The sequence below is a fragment of the Episyrphus balteatus genome, chromosome 3 (assembly GCF_945859705.1).
Source record: "Episyrphus balteatus chromosome 3, idEpiBalt1.1, whole genome shotgun sequence".
Lineage (NCBI taxonomy): Eukaryota > Metazoa > Arthropoda > Insecta > Diptera > Syrphidae > Episyrphus > Episyrphus balteatus.
Genome location: NC_079136.1, coordinates 112,202,030 through 112,216,895, shown reverse-complemented (window position 1 = coordinate 112,216,895; position 14,866 = coordinate 112,202,030). Strand labels below are relative to the sequence as shown.

The following is a 14,866-nucleotide window of genomic DNA, read 5'->3' as shown; positions in this document are numbered from 1 at the left end:
TATCGCCCTATTGCCAAGCTTTCCTGTATTCCCAAACTTTTTGAAAGTATTGTCTATGACTCAATATACTTCCACTGTAAATCTATTATTTCTCCTCTACAGCATGGTTTCCTTAAGGGCAGGTCTACTACAACCAACTTAACCCAATTTGTCTCTAATGCCCTTCGTGCCTTACAGAAAGGTTTTGATGTTGACGTTATCACCACCGACTTTAGTAAAGCGTTTGATAAAATCTCTCATAAAATTATCAACCTTAAACTTAAAGCCTTCGGGTTTCCTCCTGCGTTTATCTCGTGGGTCAGTTCCTATTTAGAAAACCGCCAGTACAAGGTAGTCTTTAGATTCTCCTTATCTGAACCTTTTTTTGCCACTTCAGGCGTACCTCAGGGTAGTCATCTGGGCCCCTTGCTATTCGTCTTATCTATTAATGATGTTGAGAAAATAATAAATAGTTCCGACCTTTCCATTTATGCTGATGATATGAAGATATTCAAAATCATCACCACTCCTTCAGATTCCCATTCTCTCCAAACCGACTTAAGCTTGTTTCATAATTGGTGCACTAAAAACTTTTTGGAGCTTAATATTAATAAATGCCAAACCATGCATTTTTCCCGAAAACGTCTCTCCCAATCCCCTAGGATTTACCATTTCGACGATTTACCTATTCCTATTGTTTCATCCATCCGTGATTTAGGGATCATTTGTGACAAGGAGCTCAATTTCCACGCCCATATCGATTACATTATAAATAAAGCCAATTCCTCCCTCGGATTTGTGAAACGATGGTCTAAGGAATTCACCAATCCATATGTTACAAAAGCATTATATATGACATATGTGAGGCCAATCTTAGAATATGCTAGTCAAGTTTGGTCTCCATATCATATAACATACTCCCGCAGAATTGAAGCAGTACAGCGTCGTTTTTTACGTTTTGCCCTACGTGGTCTCCCATGGGCCGATCAACTTAATCTACCTCCCTATGAAGATCGGCTAAAGCTTATTAGCCTTCAGACTCTTAGTCAACGCCGCGCCATTGCTGACATAATTTTTGTCCACCAGCTTATAACAGGCTCTATTGACTGTCCAGCCTTGCTTGAAATGATTATATTGAATACTAACCCACGTAACCTTCGTTCTGTCTCACTTTATCACCTTCCTCTTCACCGTACCAACTATGGCCAGTTTGAACCCATTTCCAGAATGATGCGTCTCTCTAATAATGTCCACTTTATCCTTGATTTCAACATAAGTGTTTCTTCCCTTCGCAGATCCCTTTACGACTTCTCCTTCCCATAATTTCCGTTTCCTCTAGTTTTTAAGTTAGAATAAGTTTAGAATGTTTAAGGTTTATCTTTTTAAGCTTAGTTTAAGTTTGTTTTTTTTGCGTGCTTGTATTTAAGCCTCATAAATAAATAAACAACACAAGAAAATAAAATAAATAAATAAATAAAGATTTTATATTGTAGAAACAGATTTTTCCACCTTGACCACTCATTTTTTTGTAGTATACCTAGTATCAGTTTTCAAATATTAAATTAAATGAATAGGCACCCACAAACGGTGTTGAATTAATTTTGTAGTTTTTTAAGCGCCTTGAGGAAAACGTCGTTAATACAAAATTAACTAGACGATTTGAAGTTGGCTTAAAATCAGAGCCCCTGGTGTGATATTTTTTCGAGAACGGTAGCACAAGGGAACCTTTGTTCATTGAAATATCAAACAACAGTGAATATTTCTTTTGAATCAAACTCTGCCTTTATATGATTTTAAATCAACGAAATCTATGATTCCAAATTGTAATTTTAATGGATTAAACATAGAGTACCTATTAGTTTTGAATAAATAATGATTTGAAATACTAATATTTACAAAGTTGAATATTGAAATGAAAATTGTATGTATTAACAATAGGTAAGTAGATGACCGTTCTTTTCGAGGTGGTAGTTTACTCATGAGTAGATAATCTAGTACATCTACTACTAGAACTACTCATGCTTTTTTGCGAGTAGATGGGAAACTGCATTGATTCGTTGAAAATCGCTAGTAAACAACTAGTAGTACTTTTCCACCTCCAAAAAGAGCAGGGCTAGTAAGTATTACATTATGCTGCCATACGTCGACTTTGCCGCTTAAATGGGTCCATAATAACCCAAAACACTAGTTGAGAAGGCAAGTAATGGTTTCAAAACATTAAGCTCAGTCTCCCGCCTTCCATTACTTCCAGAATCTTGGGGCGGATATAAAAAGCAGCGTTTTTTTTAGACAAGGCTATCCGTCATTTTTTTTTTCAAAACTGCCTAGGTCAGACCGGATGCGGAACGAATGTTCTGACAGGAACGCCATTTTAACAATTACAAAAAGTTAATAAAACTATTTCCAAACTCTAAAGACAGGGAGCCGGAGCCATCAGTTTCTTCCGCCTCAGCATCTCAATTCAATTGTTGACCACTATGGTGCTACTTGTATAGCCTCCAATCCCCAAAAGCAAAAATAGTTAAGTATGTTAAGAGTCTTAAAAGAAACCGCTGTATACAACAAATTAAAATCTAGTACAATTTCACCGTTTGACACTTCTCTTAGATGTGTTCATACTTTTGAGTTTCTTAAGTTCTATTTTCTATTATTTTATCAAAACATTTTTGAATTTTGGATGAAAAATAGTATTTAGCTTACCTTATCACCAACCGTTACTGTAGAATATGAAAATAGCATACATAAGATAAATATATCAACGTAAATAGAAAAAGAGTTATGACAAAAAGGAACACCTGATGTGTCTTCGTTTTTAAAATATTCCAATACGTAGACACAATATATCAGAACAATGAACACACCTAATTTCGTTTATCAAATCTGTCAAAATTTTTACAGAAAACAAAAAGTCAAGCTAGCCATTTTAACACAAAAAAATTGTTTCTCTTCATAAGTATAAAAAAAATTAATAAATAAAAGTTTAATACTACTTATTAATAAACTAACAAATATATAAATGGATCTTTACGATGACTTGGATACAAAACAACGTGCTGGCCAAATCGATGGCTGGTCATCGGGCATTAAAATGCTACAAACTCAATTGGCCATTAAAAAAGCAACCAATCCCCAACCCAAAAAAGAACAGAAGAAACCAGTAAGTTTTTGTTAAACCTATTTCATTTCACAAGTTCTTCCTTAAATTACACAAAATCCTAGCTTTTAACTCCCATGATTAGCCTTCGACCCAAGAAACCACCAGAAGATGATATATTCACTCCAATGAAAAGCGAACCACGTCCGATAAAAACAATGATTGCCCAGCCCTTGGCTCCGGTAATTGAAAACAATAAATCCAATGATTACGAATGGGATGTTGTTGATGAGTACGATCCATTTTGGCCAAACGAATATGAAAAGTTAATCAAAGAGAAGCGCGATAGGGACAAAGAAAGACGCGACGAACGAAGAAAACGACGAAACAATAATGCAGGTGGAGATAACAATCGAAAAGAAACATCTCCAAAGTATTCTGGATTTTCAAATCGTCATAATGAAGAAGATTCTTATGTCAGGTCACCGCCGGTATCCGGAGGCGGAGGAGGCAAAGGAGCTGCAATTGCACCACCTCCTTCTCTTCAGGAAATCTCTTTAACCAATGGAGATGGGTAAGTAGTGTCTACAATAATCATTTTTAGCAAAAAAACAAAACCGACTTCCATGGATCAAAACTGGGTTTTATGGTTTTTAAAATAGTTCCTATGGCAAAAAGTGAACGACATTGAAATGGGACCACACTGCAGCCACCAGCTTTCCAATACAAAAAGAATTATCAAAATTGGTTCACTCAGTCCAAAGTTATGCGGTAACAAACATAAAAAAAAAAAAAAAAAAAAAATACAGACGAATTGAATACCTCCTCCTTTTTGGAAGTCGGTAAAAAATATAACTGTTTCGGACCTGAGAAATCGATTGCCATCATTAGTTTTTCGATTTATCATCGAGCTAAAAAAATTTCGAATTGGAAGTGTATTGGAAGTAACTATTAGTAGTTACGTAAACCACAGATCTTCCTGTCCGCGTCCTGGCACGATTGGCGTGGTAAAGTGCATTGTGCATCTCATAGAGTAAAAGACGGTCCTTTTTAAAAACACCTAATTTAGTTTACTTGATTTTAATTTTACAGAAAGGAATAAACTACTGGCTTTGTAAAAATGTATAAGAGCGGAATTCATAGTCGTTACTTGAGTTAAAATTTTTCTCAACTCCAGTCAGTTGAGAAATATTTCAAGCAATCGCTCAAGGGATTTGAAAATAGGGCTGTCACTTGAGTAAAGAAAAATCTTGTCTTGAGGAATATTTTTTCTAAAACTCAAAAATTAAACTGATTTGAATTACCTGTAATCAAAAAAACACTTATGTCGTTTTCTTTCACTCCAATGAGAGTACTCTTTTAGTACTTATTTTTGCACTTTTGAAGGTTTTGTGTTCTTTGACGCCACAAAAGTGTAAAAAAAAATTACTCCGGAGTAATTTTAGTACTACGGAGTACCCCGGATTTACTCCACATTTTTAGTCAGATTTACACCGACTTGCACACACACTTATGAATTTGGAGTTTGACATTTTAAAAATGCGAAAAGTTTGTCTTTCAAACTCTTTTGTTATTAACAAAAAAAACCATTATGAATATATTTTCTATTGTATTATATTCCGCCAGATATATTTCAAATTTCACATTCCACTTTTTCCAAAATGATATTGAAAACCGAATAAAAAATTGTTCAGCCAGTGTTCTTCATCAATAAAAAAAAAATCCTGTCCCATATAAAAAAATCCCATTTTTTTCTGCGTAGATGGGATATTTTTATTTTACAATAACCAAAGTATGGGTGTGTGTCAATTAGGCAAAAAAAACCGATCAGAAGTATAATGAAAAATATACCAAAATTAAAACTAATTCCGCTTCTACACGAAGACGCAAAGCGCGAGACGCCCATAAGAGCAAAGAGAAATAGAGTTCGAAAAAAAGGGAAGGAAGATTTTTTCGTTTTGTATATTTTGGTGTTGTTTTTTGGAATTAAAATACAGTCTGCTTCTACATGCAGACGTAGACGCACAAGATGCACATAAGAGCACAGCAGAAATCGATCTTTCTCTCTCCCTTGTTCTGATGTGCGTCTACGTCTTAGAAGTCGTCAAACGAAAACAAGAACAAAATAAAACCAAAGAAAATAGCTGTCAAATTTGCGTCTTCAAAAAAATACTACATGTAGAAGCGCGCGACGCACCGAAACGAAAATCAAAAGGAAATTCGAAGATAATTTCTGCGCCTTGCGTCTTCGTGTAGAAGCAGACTTATCAACGAGCGCTTATTATGCTTCATATGTATTTTAATTAATTAATTTTTTTTTTTTCAATTCATAAAATTTTTTCCCTAGGCCTGTTATCACTATTTTTTTCAAGGAAATTATCCATTTTTGCCTTGTCACGCACACAATTACAAAAAAAAAATTTACTCTCATTATGTTCTATCACTCCAGAAAAAGGAGTACAAATTTAGAGTACTCCTTCATAGAGTGAAAGAAAACGACATTAAACAAATATTTGCGATTCATTTATTTTTTTATAAAATTCGTACAAATTTTAAAATTTAAAAATACGAAAAACAAACGCTCGCAATGACACTGACTGAAAAAAACTTGAGCGTTTCCTCAAGTAAAAAAGCCTCCTCAGACGTTCACCTTAGAAAAATTTCGACTCCAGTGATGACTACGAACAAGAATTCGCTTGAGCGTATGCTTAAGATATTTCTCAACTATGATGCTACTTTATCGAAATAATTCCACATGTTACACAGAAATGTCGATAATATTTTGTTATTGACAGATTATTTTGAAATTTTGTTTTCTTGAAAAGATATACCAATGCCTACAAAACTGAGAACTTCGAAAAACATATTTTTTTTGTCTTAACTTACGGTTTTCTTTTTGGATTTTCGGGAAATTTCTAAAAAGTAAATATCTAACGGCCGATTTCTTCACAGAGTCCTAGCGCTAATACCGGTCCTAATCCTAAAGTTAGTACTCAAATCAGTACCAACTCATTTCTTCACCCAAGTACTAGGTCCTAAACTGTCAATTTAGGACCGAGTACTGGTTCGAACTTGGTCCTAGCTAGCTCCTCAAAATCGGTACCTGGTTATTATACCAATCGTTAGTACTCAAATCGGTTCCAACTGATTTCTTCATAAAAGTACTAAGCCCTAGTACTGTCAAATTGGTACCGAGTATTAGTTAGGACTCGATATTTTTGTTAGGACCTCAAAATCGGTAGTCCAACGTTTAGTACTCGAATAAATGCAATGGATTTCAATCTTTTTAAGAGAAATCTGCAAGATTTTTTAATTTTTTGGGTGTTGTTTGGCTTGACAAGTGTGTTTTTTGTGGTTTTAATGATTTGAACAATCCTTAAAAATTTACCAAAAATACCTGAAATGACAAGTACAATGTCGGAACGGGAAGACTTCTTGATAAAGAAGTACCAAAAAAGTATATCGACTTTTTTCGATCTTTCTAAAGGTGAAAACCAAGTCAAGAAAGATGGTGAATAGACGTTAAAGTTACACTCATATCATAGAGCTGGCAATCAATTTCTAACGTCCAGAAAACATTGCAATAGCAATTCAGTTTTTGAATTCTGTATGTATTACGGAATCAAAAAAAATAAAAAATTGATGGCACAATAGATTAGAAAAACCATGGGATATAAAAATATATATATAGCCACATGGACATGAGTCCATTTTTTGGGGAGGAGGGCAACAATTCTTGAATCCAAAGCTATGGTATCACAAAATAATATCTGTTATATTTGCAAATAGTTATGGAGGCTATGTGTAAGGCCTCAGTTATAGCTATCAGTTAAATCCATCAGTAAAAATTGAAGCATCAGGAATCTGAAATCTTTTACTGATGACCGTTTATAGCAATCAGTAAATTTACGTTATTAAATTAAATGTTTATTTGACATTCGCGCCTCAAGAAATTTTTTTACCGTTGATTTCATCAGTAATTTTTTTAATGATGGCACCGGAACAGTAAAAAAATGGTACGCCATCAGTAAAACGAAATGGAATTTTGTTTGGCATTTGGCAGTCAGCTGTTCAGTAAAATGAAATTTCATCAGTAAAATTTATAAAATGAATTTGTGTATAAACTTTAATACAAAATGCATTGATTATTTTTGAAAAAATTAGTGGAAATATGTTTTCAAAAATTAAGATTGATTTTTTACCGTTGCTTTTTTCACAGATACATCAATTTTAAAAATTTGTGGTTGTTCACAAAAATAGCAGTGCATAGCATTGTACTGCATCTATAAGGCAAAAAGTAAGAAAAACTATTGAAAGTTGTATGAAAGTGTATTTATTATTTAAGATTACCATTAATACTTTGTGGAGTAACTTATTTTAATGACTGGAATGCATTTTCGTTGCATAGAGTTCGTTTAATTATGACACCTCTCTACTGGTATTGAAATCCACAAATCTCGCACTTCCTCCCACAATTCTTTCGAATTCTTCGGTTTCACCTCATGGACCTCATTTTTTACATTCCCCCACAAGTTTTCAAAGGGGTTAGGGTCGGGGGATTGTGCGGGCAACTCCATTCCGCATACCTTTTCCTCCTGAAACCATCATTTTGGCCCTTTCGAAGTATTCTTTGGGCCATAATCTTATCGGTATACCCAAACCAAAGACATTTCCTCTTTAGCATAGGGTAACATATAACCTCCTCGAGAATTTGTACGTACTCCATTATACCCCCATTACAGTGTAATAAATCAATTGAGTTCAAATTATTACTTCTAATCATTATTAGCACCACTGCTGTCACTATTCCCTACACAACAAATTCAGTTGCAGCCAAAATTATGGCCAAATATGGTTTTAAAGATGGCCAGGGTCTGGGTAAATCCGAACAGGGCATGTCAATGGCATTACAAGTTGAGAAGACCTCGAAACGAGGTGGCAGAATTATCCACGAAAAAGAATTACTCATGCCACCTCCCCCAACAGTACCAAATTCACCTCCATCTGGTGGTGGAGAGTCTGCACAAAAAATTGAGCCTAGCATTACTGAGATAATGAAAGAACCTAGCAAAGTGGTTTTGCTTAGAGTGAGTTTTCTCTTCTTTTCAAAAACTTCTCCCTTTAATTTCTATTTCTTTTTTTGTTTGTTTTTTTTTTTTTTTTAGAATATGGTTGGTCCCGGAGATGTGGATAGTGAATTGGAGCCTGAAGTGAAGGACGAATGCAACACAAAGTACGGTGACGTAGTAAGTGTTGTTATTCATGAATCGTTTGGTACGATTCCAGAAGATGCCGTCAGGATATTTGTAGAGTTTAAAAGAATCGAAAGCGCCATTAAAGGTGAGTTTCTTATCTGATTACTTTTTTTAATACACAGAATTTAAATTGTGATATTTCTATTTAAAGCTGTTGTCGATTTGAATGGACGTTTCTTTGGAGGCAGACAAGTTCGAGCTGGGTTTTATAATTATGATAAATTTAAAAGCTTTGAATTACAATAAATATAAATTAACATGCATTTTATTCTTAAGAAATAAATCTTATGACTTGAAAGAAGATTGTTTTTTTGAGATTTTTCTTCTTTTAACGACAATTTTTAAAGTCTAAAAAAGGATTACAAGTCAGTTTTTCATCCATAAGCTTCATATGTGTTGTTATACAGTGGCCTAATTGTGCCCATGATTATGAAAGTGGACTAAGTCACTTTTTGCATTGTTTAAAGAAAAACTTACATAATAATTTTCTTATAACGATTTAATTATATTTTTTTTATGAAATCACTAGAGGAGCAATTTATTTACTGCGATTTCGCTTTCAAATAAACTTTACCTCTTAAATAATAATTATTTTTAGGCTAGATTTGATGCCATTTTTAGGAGTGACTTAGTCCACTTTCATAATTAAGGGCACAATTATGGGATACGAAGTTGATCGATTTAGGAGGCGAATTTGAAGTTTTGTATTATTGTTTTCACTTTCGATCGTTTTGTTTTACCTTTCCATGGATTAACGACGCCTTTTTCTTGACAGATTTTTTGTTTCGACCGACAAAATATATTTTTGCTGGTACACTTTTACTTGTTTATTTTGGTAAACATAAACAGGGTGTCGCAAAAGTAATGGATCAAACGAAATGTGCAGATAGGCCAACTTAAGGGCTCTCAGAATTTGGTAACTTGTTCATCCATAATCCTAACGGTTTTCGATTAAATGCAGTTCTTGTGAAATTTCGAAATGTCCCTACTTTGCAACAGTATTTTGCTTCCTCAGTCCATAATTGATGTTTGTTTTTTTACTAGTCTTTAACTAAAAGAAACAATTAATTGATCAAAATATTTTTTAATTCATACGTAAAAGTTTCCAAAGTTGAAGATAGATCGAAAAATATTACTTATTCTGAAAAGAAGAGAAAATCGATTCCGAATTTTGAGGCAGAATCAAAACGAGAATCACGCACACATGTTTACACTTAAGACGTCAAAGTAATGGAATGTTATTGGTTGTTGTTCATTTCTGAATATTGAAATTTTTTACTATGCCAAACTTTAAATTATATTGAAATAAAGTAAAGAAAAAACGATAACTTTTTTCGGAATAAACAAAAATGAAAAAAAAAAACAAAACGCAAAATTTTCAGTTTTCGTCGGTTTTCAGAGTCCGATTTGTGGTATCAATTGTTTTACTTGGGCTGGTTAAATTGAGCTTTGGAATGTGGAAAATAGAACTGCAGACTGTCTTAAACAAAAGCCGTTTAAAAGACGGTTTAAATTAAATTAAAACATATCGGTTTTGGTTACAGTTTCTAAGATTCTAAATACGTAGCAAATTCATGCTTTCCAAACAAAATCCTTAAAAAGAATACATAATTATTATACTCGTATTTTCAAAACAAGATTTTTTTTATTTCACAATAAAGATAAAGAAAACTAAAATTAAAATAAATACAAAACAAGGAATATTCAGTTTTCTTGGAACTTTAGCTGGAATGATATGTTTAGTTTTTTTTTTTTTTGCAAATTGTGTACAATAGTCCTAATCTACGCTTAATTTCGGATCATTGATAGCAAAATTAGAGTTACAAGTAAATGAGATTGTGATGGCAAACCTGAAAAAAAACAATATAAATAATTAAATTTGTATAATCTATTAAATTTCTACTTTCAAATACAAACCTAGTTCCATCAGTTACTTTTTCAACATTATGTAAATTTTCTGAACCCGAAGTAAATGCACTTACACGTCCCATTTTCGGTTCTATAGCCGAAATGGTTTTATTCTTCTCCATACCATCGATAAAGAGGAACCTTCCACCATTGAAATCTTTCTTATAATCATTCAAGTACAACAGCGACGTATAATGGAACGACTCATAAGTTTCCTTATCCACATGCGGATGCCAATATTCATCGTGTATTGTTTTCGCCGTTTCATTTGTAATTCTCGAGAAGAAAGTCGGATGAGTCAAGTACAAACTATCAACATCTATACCAAATCGCTGAGCTATAGCGGTCTTAATCTTTGATTTAACTAATCGATAGGTGACTAGAGATTCCTTTTTAAATGCATCATTTGCCTGCGGTAACGAATAGACATTGATGAATTTATCTCCCTGAGACAATGCTCCCGAATGCAAATCCAAAATTGATGCTCCACCCGATGAGCCACCATATTTTAGAACATCTTTAACTAAATTTAGTAGAATTTGTGTCTCTGTTTTGGTAATGAGTGAATCTGAGACAAAACGTCCGCAAGTCGATGGGACACATTTGGGAAATTCTTCCATTTCGGCCAAGTACTTTTGGGAACACGGGACTTTTTGCATACGCAAAGGAATTGTTTCTTTTTGCAGGGCAAATTTGACTTCTTTGGAGTCTTTTGTGTAGAAATAAACAACAGTCATTACAGAGATTATCATCACAGATCGAGTCCAAACGCGGTGGGTTGTAGATCGGGTGGCTTTTCCTAAATCGGGAAATTGTATCCTGCAAGAATATGAGTTACTTTGAAGTTTCTCCAAGATTTTACTTTTTTAAGAGATCAAGGCCTCAAATGGTGCGACATATCGGCGCTAATGAATAAGTATGGTCGAGCCTACGGATGGTATCATGGGTTTTTGGGGACTTGGAGTTCGCAACAAAAAAGAGAAGTTCAGATTGTTTTTAATTAAAATTTTTCATCACAAAACTAGTGGGGCGGCTTAGCAACAAAATGGTGCACTTTGTGATAAGAGCATGAAATTTATTTCGTTGGTAGTACTCAATATAAGAGTTATTTTGGGCCACCTTGTATTCCATTCGGAAGGGTAGATACAAGAGTTTTTCTGTATTGCACTTGCCTAATTGCATATGATAGTATAGGTAAGGAAACATTTTTGTGAGTATGATACATGAGTTCGAGGTATTTTTTAAGTTAGATAGATAGATAGATAAATTCTTTATTGTTTTTAAGTTCGATCGAATAAAATTCATACCAAAATGTCTCGACCATCATGTTAAAAGTTATTGCACTGTTCAAAAATACAGTCGTATTTATTTGATTTATGTCTTCTGCATTACTTTTTTCAAATTGTTTAAAATATGCTTTATTTAATTGAAATAACAGTCATATAAAGTTATACAACGTTTATAAATACGGGGTATAGTTTTTTACGTAAATAGCCAATTACCAATTACTCTTTGGACATAAGTGATAGGTTGATGAAATTTTGAACGGACGTTTCATATACCATAGAAAAAAATAATAAAATATGCCCATCAAAATATTTTGGGTTACAGGGTGTTTTTTTTTTTTTCGAGAAAGAACAATTTTGAAATGGTACCATTGTACCACATGGAATATGGAAAATGTATGCATTTTTTTAAACTGCATAATATATTTTATAAATCCCATGTGAATCAAAAATAAAAAATAAATTATTTCTATTTACCATAGAATATTGAATTTTCATACAAATTAAAGTTTTGAAGGAGTGAGGTGCCGAAGTAAAAGAATGGAAAATAATTGTGTAATTTCTGATAATCGAATGAAATTAATTGCATTGTTATAACAATATCTAACTATTATTTTAAGATATTGGTTCACTTAATATTTTAAGTTTAAGGGTGTTTAAAACGATAAACAAAATGTAAATAAAACGAATTTGTATGAAATTTGTGATTATTAGAAGGCTCATATACATCTTTCTAGGTAAAATATTAATATTAATATAATAGTTATAGGTCGATTCAAAACAAAAGTCCCATGGAAAATTGAGTAAAAATAAAAAAAACTCATTCGCTTACTGGAAGGAAGCACGTTTGTGGCAGCTGAACTTTTTCTAAAATTACGATAAAATAATGAAGAACAGTTCTTGATATCCCTATTTTAATTAATTTATCCGTCTGTGAGATTCAATGGGTTAGCCGCAGAAAGCGAAGGCAAGTCTCCCGGGCTTGCATCACTCCATATTAGAGGGCAATACACAAAAACATACAATTATTTAATTATTTATCATTTGAAGGCAGTTGGGATAACTTGCCGAAGATATTGTTATAGGACTAGGTGAAGATGGACCAGAAATGTCCAGTTTATATGATAGCAATTCATAACTTAAAATTCTATTCACATCTTTTCATTTGTATAATTGGGCAGTAAATATCTTATTTTTATTTTTCAACTATTTTGGAGTCGTCACCATAGAAATCATTAATAAACAAATTCAGATTTTTCGTTTGTTTATTTTTTTTCTCTAGCATTTCTTTCATTCAAACAAGCATGATTTGTTGTTATTTTTTAGTTGATTTGTCGCAATGAGCCAATAAAATTGAGTTTTTTGTTTATTTGTTCTCAATTTTATTGGAAGGGAGAAAATAAACTCAGAGTCAGGACTTTTGATTTGAAACGACCTATAGATATTTTTATAACAATGCTATAAATTTCACTTATTTCCAAAGAGTAATTGGTTATATTCTGGCTCTTGCTCTTTAAGTAAAAGTCTATTCATGAAGAACCAAATAACTTTTTAAATGATGGTTGTGTGAATTTTATTCGATCGGACTTTAAAAAATACCTCGAACTCATGTATCATATTAATAAATAATGTTTCACTACCTATACTATCATAAATGTAATTAGGCGGGTGCTGCACAGAAAAACTCTTGTATCTACTCTCCCAGATGGAATACAAGGTGGCCCAAAACCCAATACCTATCTCAAAATAACTCTTATTGAGTATTACCAACGCTGTAAAATTCATGCTTTTATCACAAAGCGCACAATTGAGCTCTTTTTTAATGCTTAGCCGCCCCACTATTCTAAAAAAAATGTGTTTACATGATTGATTTGAAGAAAGTGATGTTAAAAGCCGATAAGACAAACATCTTTATTTGAAGACCCATTCAACTAGATAAAAAGCAAATCAAACAAATAGCATGATTAAATTATTTGCTTTACGATATTTCTAATTATTTAATTCTTGTTTGCTTTTAAAATAGAATTTCGAAAATATTTTTATTAAAAACAGAATAATAATAAAATCGATAATAAACAAACCCAGATTTGGTTTTCTTTTCCTTCGAATCATTTTCCTTAATTTCTGTTGGATTGTTTTCCTTAATGGGAGATTCGTTTTTACGTTTTCGAATATTTTGTTCTTTTGTCATCTCAATTAGATATTTAATTTAATTTAAATTAAATTTTTAATAAACAATTCTTCAGAAAAAAGTCTGCACCGAAAATTGGAACTGCCGTACATACAAAATAATAACAAATTTCAAGAATTCTGTCATTTATGTCATTCTTTCAACTGAAAACAACGCCACCAAACGTTTATTTATGAATATCATTCTTTCAGCTTTAAACAACGCTACCAAGCGATAATTTCAAAATACAGTGAGGTGGAAAAAATGTTTCCCATTGGTTTTAAACTTATGACCGGTTACACCAGTCATTAAAAACAAATATTTTAAGCCTAGTACGCTGCTGAAGCGAAAAAAAAATTCCCATACAAATTTTCGTTAACGAAATCCTGAACGGAAAATTTCGTTTTGCTTTTCGTTTTTCAGTACGCAGTCTAGCGAAAAATTGGAGAGTTTTCACTCATTTGTCTCTTACTTTTTTCTGTCCTGTGCATTTTTCTTGACTCCAACAGCAGTGTTGACGATTTTTTCACTTCTAATTCATTTATTTCTTGCTTTAAAAATTATTTTCTATTAATTTTTCTTGATTTTAAATTGATTTTGAATTTTTTATTTTGACTTTGACAGAATACTCGATGATATTTTTTCGTTAGCATTTTCGTTGTCGACTTTGAAGACTTAAAAATTTTTCGTTTCGCATCAGCAGCAAACTAGGCTTAAGGCCCAGTATAGCCTTAAGCCTAGGTCATCTCGTCCGACCTGTTCGACATCTTGATTGCAACTGAAAACTGAAATTACACTCGTCAGTGTATTTCCTTACAATCGTTTACTGGAATTTCAGTAAAATATTGTTGTATGTGTAGCAAAAACAGCACATACGACAATTATTTACCGAACGAAACACAGAATTTGTATGAAAAAATTATAGTATGTCATAATTTTTGTCTTATATGCACGTTTTCTGTGCACTTACGACAAAAAGGTACTGAAAATGTTAGTAAAAACCTACACATACGACAAAATGCATAGCAATTTTCTCGGAAACGGATACAGATATCGAAAAACGGATTCCACAGAATGAAAGAGAAAAAATCAATTAGCAAAACTGCATTCAAATCTCAAAACCTTAATTTTGCACATACGACAATATTTTATTGATACGACGATAGGTAATTCC

General features: G+C 32.8%; 2 protein-coding genes across 2 annotated transcripts; one reads left to right on the top strand and one right to left on the bottom strand.

Moving 5' to 3' along the window:
* The first annotated feature begins 2,843 nt into the window (after positions 1 to 2,843).
* On the top strand, positions 2,844 to 8,629 carry LOC129914308 (splicing factor 45). Its single transcript, XM_055993489.1, has 5 exons — positions 2,844 to 3,136; positions 3,199 to 3,647; positions 7,863 to 8,160; positions 8,239 to 8,413; positions 8,480 to 8,629. The coding sequence occupies exons 1-5, from the start codon at positions 2,996 to 2,998 to the stop codon at positions 8,572 to 8,574; spliced, it is 1,158 nt and encodes a 385-aa protein (XP_055849464.1). The 5' UTR covers positions 2,844 to 2,995; the 3' UTR covers positions 8,575 to 8,629.
* Positions 8,630 to 10,035: 1,406 nt separating this feature from the next.
* On the bottom strand, positions 10,036 to 13,824 carry LOC129914309 (2-oxoglutarate and iron-dependent oxygenase domain-containing protein 3-like). Its single transcript, XM_055993490.1, has 3 exons — positions 13,604 to 13,824; positions 10,246 to 11,055; positions 10,036 to 10,178 (listed from the first exon to the last, which is right to left on the bottom strand). Exons 1-3 carry the CDS (start codon positions 13,711 to 13,713, stop codon positions 10,106 to 10,108), a joined length of 993 nt encoding a protein of 330 aa, XP_055849465.1. The 5' UTR covers positions 13,714 to 13,824; the 3' UTR covers positions 10,036 to 10,105.
* Between the last annotated feature and the right edge of the window lie 1,042 nt (positions 13,825 to 14,866).

What these genes read in the sequence shown, in the direction of transcription:
- LOC129914309 (XM_055993490.1), bottom strand. Translation starts at nt 13,713, where the DNA reads ATGACAAAAGAACAAAATATTCGAAAACGTAAAAACGAATCTCCCATT. An exon ending in GAAAAGAAAACCAAATCTGG is followed by an intron (nt 11,056 to 13,603) that starts GTTTGTTTATTA and finishes ATATTCTTGCAG; the next exon opens with GATACAATTTCCCGATTTAG. An exon ending in AAAGTAACTGATGGAACTAG is followed by an intron (nt 10,179 to 10,245) that starts GTTTGTATTTGA and finishes GTTTTTTTTCAG; the next exon opens with GTTTGCCATCACAATCTCAT.
- LOC129914308 (XM_055993489.1), top strand. Translation starts at nt 2,996, where the DNA reads ATGGATCTTTACGATGACTTGGATACAAAACAACGTGCTGGCCAAATC. An exon ending in GCAAAGTGGTTTTGCTTAGA is followed by an intron (nt 8,161 to 8,238) that starts GTGAGTTTTCTC and finishes TTTTTTTTTTAG; the next exon opens with AATATGGTTGGTCCCGGAGA. An exon ending in AATCGAAAGCGCCATTAAAG is followed by an intron (nt 8,414 to 8,479) that starts GTGAGTTTCTTA and finishes TTCTATTTAAAG; the next exon opens with CTGTTGTCGATTTGAATGGA.